The 17,049-nt window shown below is 38.8% G+C and overlaps 1 protein-coding gene across 1 annotated transcript in view; it reads right to left on the bottom strand.

Moving 5' to 3' along the window:
• Positions 1 to 1,569: 1,569 nt before the first annotated feature.
• Positions 1,570 to 17,049, bottom strand: part of LOC126174807 (venom carboxylesterase-6-like) — a 121,652-nt gene continuing 106,172 nt past the window's right edge. Inside the window, exon 10 of the mRNA XM_049921181.1 lies at positions 1,570 to 2,467. Within this exon, the coding sequence (XP_049777138.1) occupies positions 2,281 to 2,467 (187 nt within the window). The 3' untranslated portion in view covers positions 1,570 to 2,280. The remainder of the gene's footprint in view (positions 2,468 to 17,049) is intronic.

The following is a 17,049-nucleotide window of genomic DNA, read 5'->3' as shown; positions in this document are numbered from 1 at the left end:
TGACAGCATTCCGTTAGTAATTAGCTTCTGAATAGTGCAGCACGTCATACGAAGGCCTACTTCTCTAATAGAAAGTACGCATCATCTTACCAGTACTTCGCGGGTACTTCTTCGGAGTGTCTGCACATGCCCCCAACCACAAGGTACTCAACGATTCCAACAAAATATTTCAGTGGTTAAAATAATGAGAATTTACAGGTACAATTACATACTGCATGACTACAGAACGTGTATATAGAAACCAAACTTCAATTTGGAATGTCTGTGGAAGGCCATATATAAACAAGTAGCCTACTGAAAGCATAAATTCTGGTGTATAATTTCCACTAACCTTTCCACTATCCCCAGACACAATACCTTCGACTTTTCATAATTTTTTTTGCGGTTTTTGACGTCTCAGGGGACCATGAAACGAGGACTACATTCTATTCAGTATTAATGTTATCACAGTTCTCCTTCAGCAGAAGCTCACGTTGTCCCATTGCTTGTCATACAGAAGTGGATGGAGATCGTCATGCTCGGAGTCACTATACAATATGTCAGCGTTTCCAACAATGGGGTCACCACTTCTTTACTTTCACAGACACGAGGACAAATACAAACTAAAACTAAAAAGCATATGTACATCGAATCCACAGAAGAGATTAGTAAGTTTCTAAAGACGTAAAGGCATTGATCAACGCAATATTGGTGGATCTGTTCGCTACATCACCACAGGTATACGTATAATATACAGTGGGACTCGATAATCCACGCAGGTCTCATCTGTAGACCTTGTCTTCAGTACATCCTCTGTTAAAAGTATCAGAATTTTGTCATCATTCAATACAAAACTGGGCAGTACAGAATACATCAACAAAATCAAGGAACTTTTCTGGCAGTCTTTAGTAATACTGTACAGAAAACATAGCTACTAACATAACCTGTAATAATAGTAGTTCAAAGATTACATTTCATAAAATCTAATGGTGGGAAGCGATTGTGTTTAACGTCCTGCTAACGATTATATCATTAGACATGGACAATAGACTAGTATTAAATATGAGTGAGAAACTGACAGTTTTTTTTGCTATTGAAACATTCCACCATTCTTCTTGTGCCTTAACCAGCACATTAAAAATTTTCAATGAATAAAACCATTCTAATGTGCCTCATTTCAAAGAAAGTAAAGAACTGTGTTGGATTACATCAGCCCATATGAGACTGTTACACATTCAGTGATCTTATGCAGGAAAAATATATGGACTAATCGTAGACACTGACAAAGCTTCAGGGTCCGATATCAGAGACAACCACAAAGCCGTTTCACCATATGTTTTCGCGTACACAATGTAACGCTGTGATGCGAACAACAGATGGTCCACTCAACTACATTAATTTCTCACAATAGTAGCTAAGTCTTCTTAAGAAAGGCCTCCGGTATTACCGAAATTCAACTCTGAATTCCTGATTTACTAACAAAACACAAAGATGAAAATTGGAAGCAATGGCGCAAAATATAGCTAATTTACACAAAATAAAATTGTTGTTAAAGAAAAAAGCGCTAACACCAAAAAAGAAAAAGAACAAAAAATCTTAAAATTATATTCACAACAATTATTATTTAAAAATCCATACATAACTGTGTCAAATAAGAATATTTCTTATACCAGATGTATTATTAGAATGAAAAGTTAGAAAGAGAGCTTTTTTGAGTTATCTAATGTAAACAGTATAAACACTTAAGCGTAATGAATTGCAATAAAGATCACTTGAGAAAACACATGCAGACAACGACTGTGCGGTGTCTGTTCCTTAACGTTGTACCATTCTTTCACATTTTCCTGGTAGTTTTGCAGCTGGAAAGTCCAGTAGCTTATTGTTATACAAATTGAACACTCAGTGAAGCATTGCACCGAATTCTCTAAGTCGAATTCTCTTGATTTTTCATTATTTTTAATACAGAATATCCTTACACCAGGAAATCAAAACATACACTTTCGTAGAAGAGTTTCAATGGTATCCGTAGCATTGACTTTTTCCAGGGAATAATTCAACATTGTCTGTGATCATTATAATTACAGTGACTATCAGGTCGAATTAATTCACCTTTAGAGAATTCGTGTTTTCTATGAATAAACAAACATTAACAAATTTATCAATTTCTGTAGGCATTTGATAATTCTCTGAAGAGAGTGGTATGTACATTCAAAGAGAACAACAAACAGAACATTAAACTTTTTATACATAGTCTTGTTTAAGAAAATTTTAGTGTAAAATCGGTGTCTATTTTATCTAAAATCAGAGTTCCTCTCTGACTTTGCTCTGCTGCTGTGTTTCTCTGAGAGGCAGCGATCTCCAGAAGTCTACTCGCTCTTGGAAGAGCCCTTTCTTCACCTGTAGTGTCTGGCCTATATCCAGGTATTCCAACAGGTCGTCGGAATTCACTCTCGGCCAATTCACCAGCTCGTGAGTTGGAGTTGGATTTCTGCCAAATATGAACCAAAACATTCAGTAAATCGGGTGATGTTGAAGAAACGTCAATAATTCTCAGATGTTTAAGAAATTAGGTAGAAAAAAACAAGATTTTAAAATAAGGAAGAAATACTGATTTTTGAGCTAGCTACACCTATGTAACTAAAACTTAACTCAGCAATGGACAAAACTTCAGAGAACCCAGTTTACCGATAGCTGTTAACTCGTACTTGTCGCTCAGACAGTCAGTTGTGTTAATCCATTGCTAACTAATCGCGCTTATCTAGTACAATCTATGCTTTTTGGGAACTGCTACAAGTAGAAAATCTTCGCTAAGTAGAGCAATTAACCATTCTTGTAGACAGAAAAAGGATATTTAATTAAGGTCGAGGACATTTAGCTCGCATATAGAAAGTACTGTTGTACCATGGAACACTTCAGACTTTCGCCTCTAGTCAGTCCTAATAGAGGTTTAATACATCTTATTCCATTTTGAAATGATACCATTGATTTATGCGCGCTACATTCTTTTTCTGAAATTACAAATGTTACTCCAGAAAAGTAAGTTTTCTCCAAACATGAAAAGTGTTCCAAGGTGCAGCATGATTATCTACCTAACAACACACATCCTATTCAAATTTAAAAATATCACAGTCGAGAAAATTTTGTGAATACAGTGTTAAATAATATGTGTCTTGAATTATACAGTACTGCACATGAATAATTAATAAGTGAATTAAAATTAAAAAGAAGTATTATCAAAAACTAGTTACAACTGAAAAACATTTTGAAGCAAAAGCTCTTGGTAACTAACAGAAATTTCCATTTTCAAGACAGGTAAAATTGTTAAGACATTAAAGAAACTCAGTTAGTTTGTAAATATCAAGTGTATTATACCAGGAGACCTACTGTTTCAACGTATGAGATGGTGCACGACCAACAAAGTATGGCTGAACCGTCAAACCGTCCATCTTAGTTTCAAAATTATATATAAATCTCTTCATAAAACACTGACAGAAGAATTAATACATTCTCTGACTAACTTTAATGTATTTTACAGAATTTAAATGATATTCACAAACGTTTCACAAAACACAGTCTCACATCTGACAACAACAAAAACAGTACAAAAAGCTTATGGCCGTTTCTAGTGTTCATTCCATCACATGATTAAAAAATCGGCCATTGTATTGAAAGACCGACCATAAAACGCAATATATTCTTACTAATATCCTCCAGGTACATTTTCCATTACAAAATAAATTTCGTTATGTATAATGGTGTGCTAACATTTAAAAAATGCGAATTAGCTGTTAACTTGCAATAGCATTATAAGCTCAAAAAACAGTTTTCTAATGACAAGGAATTTTGTCATCAATAATTTGCAGAAAATGAAACGGGGAAAATGGATTTCTACGCTCATCAGGTGAAGGCTTTGAATATACCCATGCCATTTTCTTGGAACACCCAGGGATAACCTCATCACAGGCAACCTCTGAACTCTGCATTCTTCAATCTACTGCATTCTTAAATACCACCTACATTTTAAGCTGTACGGAATTTCGTATGTAATCATGAGCGAAACGCACCTAAAGACTAATTTATTCTCAATATATTTGCTAAAAATTTGTGTGCCACTTTTTTGTGCCTCATTGCTTTGTGGATAAGAATGTCTGAAATGGCATACCTATACATTATGTGGAACTAACTATCTCCCAAACTCCTAGATGATACTAACACCTTCATATTTATTCATGATAGCGCCTCTTTCATTTCAACATGATGTGCACAAACAACACTACTCCAGGACATTGGACTGACTGAGCTCTAGAACGTCATTAATCGTGGACTTAGAGCTCAGCAGACATAACATCATGTGATATTTTATGTAGGCAACATAAAAGATATGTGTTTGTCCCATAGATTCCTGACACACCTGAAAATAGAGATATCTAACAGCTGAGGCTGAGATTTCAGTAACTAGGAACCAAGTAATTAATGTGCATCAAGAAATGTGCTGTCAATTTAATATCTGATAGTTCTCTCATCAAGCTGATTTTCATTCTTCTTCTTTCTGTCGCTTTTCTCATAGTGGATTGGGGCCGCTCCTTTGACTTGGCGTGATCTTGTGCTTGATCAGGCTCGATACTAACCACCGTACGTTCTACATGAAGGGTGTCCAGCCAATGTTGCCTTAGACTTCCAATCTTTCTGCAGCGCAACAAAATCATAGGCTATACGTAATTGAGTAAAAATTATAAAGTCTTCCCATGGAAACGCACGAGCTAGGAGAAGGAGGTCAATACACAACATCTAATTGGAACACCAGCAAGAAAGAAACACATGATAGACTTAATTGCTACACACCATAAGTGCTACATGCCCAAATCATCAATGCATGGCATTAGAGAGAGAGAGGGAGATGTCATCATTGTGTTGACCTGCAGAGTGGAGTAAGAAGGCGTAACTCTATGCAATAACAACGATTTAGTTTACTGACTCTGCCAGTTATGTCTACCTTCACTTCTGAAAGCGCAATTGAATCACGTTTCGGATGCAACAAGAACGGCCAAGAAATGCAGGCAAGGTGATGTCATGGTAACCTCACTGTGGAAAAACATACAGACCATCCCTGTATAAATATTATTCCTTTTCCAGTGGAAGTATGGCAGTCTGCAGCTGATCAACATGGAGGAGGGGCCTGTGTCGGTGTGGCATCTACGTAATCTGCTGCCACACGGCCTGTGGTTGGAACTATGTTGGTCTAACTCTTGCACGTCTAGCCATCTATAATCTTTCACAGAGCAACACGTCTCCCCTATGCGGACACTATCACTCAAGCCACAGCATCGCCATCAAAGTCAAGACTGATGGATACGTGTGGACGCCTCTTTCGAGCAGGCTTTCGGGTGGCATAACCAATGGGTACAGGTAGCAGACCATCATATGACATCATAGTGGCCTACCGCCGCCACCAATCACCTGTGCCCTGCAGGCAGACTATGATGCTGATGGCCTTTCTCTTGTTGGAAAGCTACAGCATGACTCAGCACGTCTACACACACTTCGAGAAGAGTTAGAATGTTGTTTTTTGGGGCCTCATCTATAGTGTGATCGTACATGCCCTGGTTACCCACTTTACAGGGCTGCTAGCAACTCTGGAAAACGTGAGCAAAAACGCCAGTACAGTGTCGCCAGCACCCTGTGACATCGCTGGGCGCTGACTCCATGGCTCCTCCTGCTGCCATGAGTGACACTCCATGCTGAAGCCATGTCATGTGTCATCTTCATCCTATTGCCACTGAAAGCTCACATTACCAAGATGACTGTTTATCTTCGAATAATGAATGTTTACTTAATTAATGATGTTTCATTAGTGTCTTCAGGTGCTAGACAGGCCATATCACACCTAGCGTTTGTTCGTGCACACCCATGGTTGGTGTTCTGTAAAGATCTTCAGCTTGATGACCTAACATAGTGCCCAATTCAATGGCCATTACAGCTCGTTTACTAACAGCTTACAATGAGATCCTGCATGTTTCTATTGTTTCTTGATCTGCTCAACGTGTGTGTCGATACTAGTGTACACAGCTTTGTATCATCTTCTCAGTGGTGGTGCCACTCTGTATTGTAAGCGAATTTCATCATCTGTCACATTATCATGAAGTGTCTGAATGGTTGTCCAGGTGTCTGGATGTGGTTAATGGCATTTAGGTTTGTGACATTATCTTACCAATGCAGAACTCACTGCAATGCATCAGCTATGCAATTGGTGGTACATGTAAGCCCTCAAGTTGATGTCAATGCTCTGTGGGCCTGTGTAATCTTACAAATGCAAAACTCCCTGCTGTGCATCAGCTGGGCAGTTGCTGGTGCTTGTAAGGTCTAAAGTTGATTCAATTACTTTACCAATGGTGGCCTTGCTGCCATCAATTAGCTGTACAAGTGCTGCTATATAGATAATATACTGTGGGCATATCTTACTTAAGCAGAACTTGCCAGTATGTGGACACTGGAAATCAAGTTTATGGCATAGTATTACCAATGTGAAACTCACTGCTAGATAGCATCTGTGGAGTCGATGGTATGTGGACAATGGGTACTTGAGCACTTTAAAGTGGATAAACTCTAGTGCACCAACTGCCCCTCACCGTTGCAGTCCTAGCCCTTTTACTGTTCTTTTTAAGTCTTAGCTTGAATACAGTGATTCCATTGTTTCACTGACGTGTGATGCAGTGTTCATTACAGAGTGTTGACCATCCACACTTTCTCCCAGATTCTGTATACCATTCTAATTGCAGGTCTTAGCATACTACAGTGATTAGATATCAGTAGTGGCATACAGCTATGGAGACGTTAGTTTGTACTGAATAAATTAAGTTTTTATTTTATTTTATTTATTAATCCTGAGCAGATAAATTCTCTGCAGTTACCACATAGAGGCTATGACCATGAATTTTTCGGTTATGGAAGACTGCACACTCGCCCTCCCAAACCACTAAATCGATTTCAATCAAATTTGGTACAGAAACAGCAGCTCATATGAGTAGCAGCACTGTAAGATTTATAACCTTCTAACTGCAAAAGGAGCACAGATGCAGTCAGAAGTGTGCTTTTTCGAACCCATGGCATACAGGTTACAATAAATGACAGATATGTTATGTGGGAACAGTGATCTGCTAAATCAACCTGATTTGCTGGGCAACTTGTACATCAGGGGCAAATAAATTATTTTCAAGCTCTTGGTATGTAGCCTACCAGCAATGACACCTATGTTGTGGGAGCAGCATTGGCCTGCTTTATTGAACTGTGCTGCAGGGGCTGCATATGCTGGTGGGTGTGGCTGTAACAGGTTGAGACTGACTAAGGGAGCGACGAGAAGAAGGGGGATGAGGAAATGAAAAGAGAGAAGGGTGAAGGGCCAGGTGCATGAGGCAGATGGAGGGTGTAGAGGGGTAGCAGGTAGGTGGATAAGGAAGAGTGGGAGGTAGAGGCAGAGAAGATTTGGGCAAAGGGGGGATGAATGTAAGGTCAGAGAGAGGGGACGAAGAAGTGACAAAGAGAGGGGAAGGAGGAGATGAAGAGACAGAAAGAGTGGGGAGCAGAAGATAGACAGCTGGAGGTGGGAGGATCAGGTGGATAGACAGAGAGAGCAAGAGATGAAACAGTGAGAGATGGAAGAGGTGTTTTCGATATACATGTCGAATGCATACAGAGATGAAGCTGCAGGGATAAATGCTAGAATGTAATAAAAACCGTATTTGTCTTGCAGTTTATTCAGTAACAAATATAAAATAGATGTTACTTAAAGATCTCATGTATTGTGCTCATAAAGTCCAAAAACTAAATTTCCGAAAAGAAATATTCATATCAGTGACTAATTTAACGTTTCTTTATTTTTCATTAATATTAGATGAATGAAATTGTTTAAGCAACACTGATGTTAACGACTACATAATGGGGCGAATTTAGGACATGAAATCATTTACCCTGACTATGTGAGACCTTTCAGTTGGGTACTGAATAACCCTAACTCGTTTCGATTTTGTCAAGCCCTAGTGTTGAAAAACTGTAGATGTTTTATGATATACGAATCACATTTTGGGCACCTTAAATTTTGTGCTAAAAGAAGACACAGAAAATATTAGTCTACATATAGATGCCACTCTATCTTATATGCGAGCCTGTATTTGTACTGTAGCATTCTAATGAAAACCTTTTATGTATTTAACTATATCTATATGTTGATACATTAGTGAATTACTAGTTTTGATTAAATAAATTTCTATCTTTGTAAATGAGAAAATATGTTAATGTTACAGGCTGAAAGCCTAATGTATAAACATGGCGATGTTAGCAAAGAAATGAAAAGTTCTTAAGAAGACTACAGCACAAAGTTGTAGATCGCCTCCTGCTCCGACTGCTCATTTTAGCTAACAACAATACAGTGCAGTGCCTAGCCGGGCTACAGAAGCGTGTAATAGTTTTCTTAAACATCGCAAAAAATAGTAAGAATTCAGCTAGTTCAACAAAAAGTGTTTAGTTTACAGGTTACCCAAGACTATGCTGTAGAAAGCATTAGGAATTCCTCCAAAATTGCAAGAATGATCAAAGTGGAAAAGTAAAATTGTATGGCTAAAATTATAAACACGAGAATTTTATAAATAAAGATGTATGATGTTGAAAAAAGCTACACAGATCGAACTGCTGTTGAAAAGTACGTTATCAGGTCGAACGTTTAATGAAACGCAACAAGGTATTTCTAGCAGGATGCTTAGATATTGCATACCAATTATGACTAGACATGATAAGAAACTCAGAAAGTTGCCTGAAGAACCTAGTCAACCACTAACCAATAGTAGCGCCAGTACACTTACATTCACTGACAGAGTAGTTGATTTAACTGAGAAAACACTATTTTTAAAGTCTTACTCTCTAATTTACAGAAATACGTCCTGTCAGGTGAACTAATAGAAATTGTTGTTGACACCAAAAGAGTCACTAAGGAAGCCAAAATGCAGAAAGACCAGGCATTTAATGCCGCGATCAAAACAAGTAAAATTTTAAATAACGAAAGGTTTCACATACTCTCAAAAACGAAAATCGATTGCTAAATAACATTAATAATACATTTTCGCGATGACAAGTCAAATGTAATGACAGTAGGTAAAAGCAATGTGATAGTCATCATTAATGACAACTATTAGATAAATAAGAAAAAATATCGCAGAAAATAATATAGTTGAAGCTAAGAAACACCCAATTAAAAACTTCCATAACACTATAAAAAAGGAATTAGAAAGTTCGACTTTTTTGATTCAGGATGTGAAAAAAACTGAGAAGAGCGTTTCTTTACCACATTTACGTTTGTTGAATAACATATTTAATACAAGTAAATCACTACATCCCATACTGGACGACAGATCATCCACCAGCTATGAGTCATACAAGATGATTGGTGAAAAGTTGAAAGAGGAAAATATCTTTAAAAACGCCACCAATGTAAAATATAGCTACGAGCTCGCATATTTTTACAAAGTGTTCCTATACCAAACACTTCCACTTCAGCACTCTTTGATACAAACAATCCATATAAAAGCGTATGTGTTCATGAATGCTAACAGGTCATTAAAGACAAACTATTATCCATCATAAATCTTAGTCGAGCAGTAATAGTAGAGTTAATTGCTTGTAATAATGGTATAGAGTTAAGTGCTTGTAATACATGCTACTGATATACATGTAACTAACAAGCTCAACAGTACACGACAGATACAGTCACTATTACTAAACAAATTAAATAATGTTGTGTTGTTCATGTTGAGTTATTCTGGAGGTGAGAAGTATCATCGAATTGTGTAACATAGCAGGCCGGTAAGTGTAACTTTGGTAATTTCCCTCATGTATTTTCAGAACTGGTGTTTAGGGGTTTGCAGACCAACTACAGTTTTACTCATACAGTGATAGCACATTAATTTAAGAAATAAAATTATATTTTTATTTGTACTGTTATACGGACGCATATTTATTTAAAAGGATATAAAAATTATACATTACGAGGCAGCTTGTTTTACAGGTTCCTGTTACACAACTGTTACTTTCGTCATAATTTGCTGGCAGCTAAACCGACAAAATAAGGTCAAATCCTGTTTCTTTGTAAATATCGGTTGTGTAGTTTACCTCTAAAGGCATTTTATTATATTTCATGTATAACGTAATCTGTTAATATTACATGTAATCTATTGATGCCAAATATATTCGTTAATTTTAATGTTGTACGAACGTATGGCCCTATCTCATTATTTCTAATCGACGTTATGCTTTTCGGGCTTCCTTCTTGTCGTATCTTTCAACACACCGTTGTAGTCAACATGAAATTAAGGCATGAAACGACATTATGCGGCATGTATCTAGATATAGTGCTATTCAGTGAAGTGAAATGGAAAGAAGACAAAAATCTCTGTTCAGGCGAGTACAGGGAAACATCAAAGGCAGCAGAAAATGGTACGCTATGAATGGAAAGGTGTGGTAGAGAGTGGGCTACTGTGAACAGTTCAATGATAGATATCCTCATTACAATCGACAGAAAACCAACACCTACAACGATAGTCCAGGTATATATGCCGAAGAAGATGAACAGATACAGTATATGAAGATATTGAACGGCTAATTCAGTACGTAAAGGGAGATGAAAGTATAATAGTCATGGGCGATTGGAATGCGGTTGTAGGGAAAGGAGTAGAAGGAAGGGTTACAGGAGAATATGAGCCTGGTAATAGCACTGAGAGAGGAGAAGGACTAATTCAGTTGTGCTGTAAATTTCAGCAAGTAATAGCCAGTACTCTGTTCAGGAATCACAAGAAGAAGAGATATACTGGGAAAAGGACAGATGATATAGGAAGATTTCAGTTACATTACATCATGGTCAGACAGAGATCCCGAAATCGGATACTGGACTGTAGGGCATACCCAGGAGCAGATTTAGACTCAGGTCAAAATTTAGAGGTGATGAAGAGTAGGTTGAAGTTTAACAGACTAATCAGGAAGAGACAATGCGCAAAACAGCAGGAGATTGAAGTACTAAGGAATGAGGAGATATGCTTGAAGTTCTTTGAGGCTATAGCGACTGCGATAAGGAAAATTTCAGTAGGCAGTTCAGTTGAAGAGCAATGGACATCTGTAAAAGGGGCAATCACAAAAATAGGAAAAGAAAATATAGGTACAAAAAATGTAACCAGGGGTAACATAAGAAATACTTCAGCTGACCGGTGAAAGAAGGAAGTACAAAAATGTTCAGAGGAATTTAGGAACACAGAAAAATAAGTCACTTGTTAATTAAATAAACAGGAAGTGCAAGGAAGCTAAGGCGAAGTGGCTACTTGAAAAATGTGAAGACATAGAGAAAGAAATTATTTCGCAAGGACTGACTCAGCGTATAGAAAGGTCAAAACGATCTTCGGTGAAATTAAAAGAAAGGGTGGTAAAATTAAGAGTGCAATGGGAATTCACTGTTAAATGAAGAGAAGTTAGTGGGTAGTTGGAAAGAGTATACTGAAGACCTATATGAGGGGGAAGACTTGTCTGATAACGTGATGGAAAAAGAAACAAGAGTCGACAGGAAAGAAGCATGGGATCCAGTATTAAAAATCAGAATTTAAAAGAGCTCTCGAAGACGTAAGCTCGAGTACGGCAGAAGGCATAGATTATATTCAAGGTAATCAATTTCTAAAATCACTGGGAAGTGGCAAGAAAACGAGTATTCACGCTGGTGTGTGGAGTGTGTCAGTCTGGCTATATACTATCTGACTTTTCGGAAAGATATCATCCACACATTTCTGAAGATAGTAATAAGTCACAGGTCCGAGAAGTTTTCGCACTAACAGCTTTGTCATTCTTGCATCCATGTTGCTGACAGGAATACTATACACAAGGATGGAAAAGACAATTGACGGTGTGTAAAATGTCGATCCATATAACTTTTTGGAAGAAAAATGCACCAAAGAGACCATTCTCACGTTTTTGTTCATAATGAAAGCAAAACTAAAGACAAATGACGATACGTTCATAAGATTTGTCGACCTGCAAAAAGCGTTCGACGATGTCGAATAGCGCAAGATGTTCTAAATTCCGAGAAAAATAAGCGTAAGATAAAGGGAAAGACGGGTGATGTACAATATGTACAAGAGACAAGAAGAAACGATAAGAGTGGAAGACCCAGAACGGACTGATCAGATTAAAAAGTGTTTAAGACACAGATGTAATCTTTCGCTCCTAATGTTCAATCTATTCATCGAAGTTGCAATGACGGAAATAAAAAAAGGTTAATGAGTCGAATTAAAATTCAAAGTGAAAGGGGATCAGTGATAAGATTCACTGGTGACGTTGCTAGCTCAGTGAAAGGGAAGACGAATTACAGGATCAGCTGAATGGAATAAACAGTTTAATGAGTACAGAATATGGATTGATACTAAATCAAAGAATGGCGAAAGTAATGAGTAGTAGCAGAAATGAGAATAGTGAGAAACTTAACAACAGAACTGATGGTCACCAAGGACATGAAGTTAAGAAATTCTGCTACCTAACTGCAGAATAACCACAGACGGACGGAGCAAGGACGACATAAGAAGTAGACTAGCACTGGCAAAAACGCATTCCCGGCCAGGAGAAGCCCACTTGTATCGGACATAGCATAGGCCTTAATTTTAGGCAGAAACTGCTGCGAATGTATTTTTCGAGCACAGAATTGTAAGGTAGTGAAACGTGGACCGCACGAAAACCGAAAAAGAAGAGAATCGAAATATTTGAGATGTGATGCTACATGAAATTGTTGAAAATTAGATGGATTGACAAGGTACGGAATGAGGAGGTTCCCCGCAGAACCGGCGAGGGAAGGAATAGATTGAAAACACTGACAGGAAGAAGGGAGAAGATGGTAGAACATCTTTTAAGGCTTCACGGAATAACTTCCACGGTACTAGAGAGGGCTATAGAGTTTAAACCCGTAGAGGAAAAGAGCGTTTGGAATACATCCAGCAAATAATTAAGGTCGTATGTTGCAGCTGCTTCTCTGGGATGAAGAAGTTGGCACGGAGCGGAGTTCGTGGCTGATCGCACCAACCCAGTCAGGAGACTGATGTAAAAAAAAAAAAGACTGTGTCCGTGGCCTACAAATTTTGAGTTCTACATAGAGTATGGTTCGACATCTGGCATGTTATTTTAATCCCTCGACTTTGTTGTGGTATTATTTGGTTTTACTTATCAGGTACACTGATTATTATATGTAGACTTTCCATTACATCCGTTCATATGAACTGAATGTTATGAGAGGTACTTTCTTACAACACATCGTATGATCTTGTTGTGACAGAGTGTTGTAAATCATTGTGTGATGTAAATACAACTGACTGGTTTTTTTGGTATGTAAATGTTCGCCACTGAGTTTTTGTGTACAACCTACCGTGCTTTTATAAGCCTGTAACGTTGGCATATTTTCTGTTTTTATAAATCAGAAGATGGGAATTGGTAATGCTGAAACTAGTAGTGCACTAATATATTAATATAGCGATCCTGTCAAATAAATAAACGGTTTTCATAAGAATACTGCAAAACAAATTTGTAGGTCGTCTCCTCCACCGAGTGAGCATGTCAGATTAACTACAAATAAAGCGATGTTGCATTGTTCCATTCGATGCAGTTGTCGCTTTTTAACTGATTACCTTGTAACGTTATGTTTATTGCTCATGTCTGCGCGCGCGCGCGCGCGCGCGCGCGTGTGTGTGTGTGTGTGTGTGTGGGTGTGGGTGGGTGGGTGGGTGGGTTGGGTTGGTGGGGAGTGATAGAGAGAGATTTCATTTTACCCTTGATATGGTGGCGAATATACGTGTTTAAGTCCATAGGTACGCATAACATATCAACTGATATTGCGCTAAGCGCTTTCGCTGAAAATTATTTCGAATAGCTAGTTCATGAGAACAGAATCGTAAACAGTTGTGAAAACACACTTCATCTCTTAGCAACAAACAATCCGGAGGTAATAATGAGCATCGAAACGGATACTGGGATTAGTGAGCACAGGATTGTCGTAGCGAGACTGAATACCTCAATTCCCAAATCCGCCATAAACAACGAAAAATATCTGTTCAAAAAAGCAGATAAAAATTCGCTTGATGCCTTCCTGAAAGAAACCTCCACTTCTTCCAAATTAACAATGTAAGTGTAGACCAGATGTGGCTTGAATTCAAAGAAATACACTTGTATTAAAAATTAATGCAACCAACGGAAATTTTGCAAGTTTGCATTCATTTTGGCACAAAACAGCATAAACAGGTGATAGCAAAGTAGAAACAATGTAAAGAATACAGAACGTTAGCAACTGTAACATACATAAAAGCAGACGAAAATGTTCATCGTTTTTCCCAGTTTAACAGATTTGTACATACATTGCGGCAACTCGTTGTCTTCACTATTCGATGTGACCACCTCTGGCAGCAACACAGGCCTGACAACAACGGAGGATGCTGTGAATAACGTCACCAATGTCATTTCGAGGCAATAACGCCCATTCTTCTTGCGAATCTGCTCGCAAATCTTGTAGAGTGGATGGTGGATGTTAACGTGGTACAACTCCTCTCCCCACTACGTCCCAGACATGTTCTATGGGATTCAAATCGGGAGAGCGAGCAGACCACGTCATGCGTGCAGTATCTTCTGTTTCGAAGTAAACATCAACCACTCGATGTCTATAAAGTCGAGCGCTATCGACCACCAGTACGAAATATGGGCGCACATCACCTCGCAGCAACAGTACATGAGATCCCAAGACCTCGTCACGATACCGGACAGCAGTTAAACATTTCCGATTCATCCGTACCGTTTCATGAAGTGGTCAACACAATGACTGCCCACACCATTAGCAATCCTGCTCGATATTGGTCTCTTTCCACAACGTTCGGGTGTCGAAATCGTGTTCAGATGCGAATCCGTCGAGAATCACTCTCCAAACCAAATCGGGACTCATCTGTGAAAAGAATATTGGACCACTGTTCGTCGCTCCAGGTGGCATGTTGACGACTCCACTCCAGACGTTTCCTTCAGTGAAGACGCGTTAGAAGCACACATACAGCAGGTCTCCGACAATTAAGGCCACTCTGTCGAAGCCTTCTCTACGCCTGTTGTCTCCATACAAGTATAGTGAATGCTGCGGGGTCAGATGTCAGTTGCTGCGCAGTACTAAGGCGCACGTGGTCGGCCATGCCCTGGTTTTCGGGATACAGTTTCATTCTCTATAAACTGTCGCCAAATCCGAGAAACGACAGAATGATTCACGTTAAGCCATCGGGCCACATTCTTCCTATGGCCCTGTGCCATACTGCACCGTCGGCAACAGTGTGCACGGGATAGCGATTGTGGATGTGGGGCTACCCGGCATGCACTGCTCCGTTTGATAGGTGCCCTGACGCCATCGTTAACGTGGTTTTCCGTTCAGCGAAATGCCATCTTACATGCAGAATACGATCATGCGGACATCTGTTGACAGTACAGTACGGGGAAATAGTGGCTTGTTGCTTTAATTTGGGACACCAGTGTTGACAGCAATTTAGAGATTTATATCAAACAAATTCACAAACAACGGAGCTCACTCCCCATGCTACACAAAACTGGTCAGAACACTGCTGAAGAAACAACGAAAAAAGCATGCCAAATTTAAACGAACGCAAAATCCCCATGTCTTCCGATCTTTTACATAAGGTCGATACTTAACGCAGACTTCAGTGCGAGATGCTTCTAACAGTTTCCACAACCAGACTTTGTCACGAACCCTCGCAGAAAACCTAAAGAGATTCTGTCTGTATGTAAAGTACGCTAGCGGCAAGACACAATCAATGCCTTCTCTGTGCGATAGCAATGGAAATACTATCGCTAACAGTGCTGCTAAAACAGCGTTACTAAACACAGTCTTCCGAATTTCCATCACCAAAGAAGACGAAGTGAATATTCCAGGATTCAAATAAAGTAGAGCTCCCAAAAACAGTAATTTACAACTAGATGTCCTCGGAATACTAAAGCATCTCAAATCCCTTAATAAAAGCATGTCTCCCGGTTCTGACCGTTTGCCAATTAGGTTCTTTTCAGAGTGTGATGACGTAATAGCGCCATACTTAGTAATCATATACAACTGCTCCCTTGACGCAAGATCCGTATCCAAAGATTGGAAAGCTGTATCATTAATGTCGATATGCAGCAGGATTTCGCACATTACAAAATATCTCTAACAGAACGGTCTGTTTGCACATACTCAACACGGATTTAGAAAACACCGTTCTTGTGAGAAGCTTTTCACTCACACAGAGTGTTGAGTGCTATTAACAAGGAATGTCAAATTTATTCCGTATTTCTACATTTCCAGAAGGGTTTTGACACTGTACTTCACATGCGGCTTGTAATAAAACTGCGTGCTTATGAAATATCGTCTCAGTTCGTGATTTCCTTTCAGAGAGGTCGAGTTAGTAGTAAGCAACGGAAAGTCATCGAGTAAAACAGCAGGGATTTCTGGTGTTCCCCAAAGCAGTGTTATAGGGCCTTTTCTGTTCGTTATCTATATAAACGATTTAGGAGACAACCTGAGCAGCCGTCTTAGATTGTTTGCAGATCATGTTAACGTCTATCGTCTAAAGAAAGTCATCAAAAGATCAAAACTAATTGCGAAACGATTTAGAAAGGACATCTGAATAGTGCAAAAATTGGAAATTAATCCAAATTATGAAAAGTGTGAAGTCATACACATGAGTGTTAAAAAGAATCCGTTAAACTTCGGTTACACAACAAATCAATCAAATCTAAAGGATGTAAATTCAGTTAAATACCTAGGAATTACAATTGCGAACAACTTGAACTGGAAATACAACATAGAAAATGGTGTGAGGAAGCCAAATCAGAAACTGCATTTTATTGGCAGAACACTTTTGGAGTACTGCTGCTCGGTGTTGGAGCCTTACCAGATGGGATTAAAGGACTCCATCGAAAAACTCGAAGAAGGGCAGTGCGTTTTGTATTATCGAGAAATAAGGAGAGAGTGTCACAGAAATGATACATGAT

This window comes from Schistocerca cancellata, chromosome 3 (genome assembly GCF_023864275.1).
Source record: "Schistocerca cancellata isolate TAMUIC-IGC-003103 chromosome 3, iqSchCanc2.1, whole genome shotgun sequence".
Lineage (NCBI taxonomy): Eukaryota > Metazoa > Arthropoda > Insecta > Orthoptera > Acrididae > Schistocerca > Schistocerca cancellata.
Note: the sequence above shows the minus strand (reverse complement) of the source record. Positions and strands in the feature narration are given on the sequence as shown.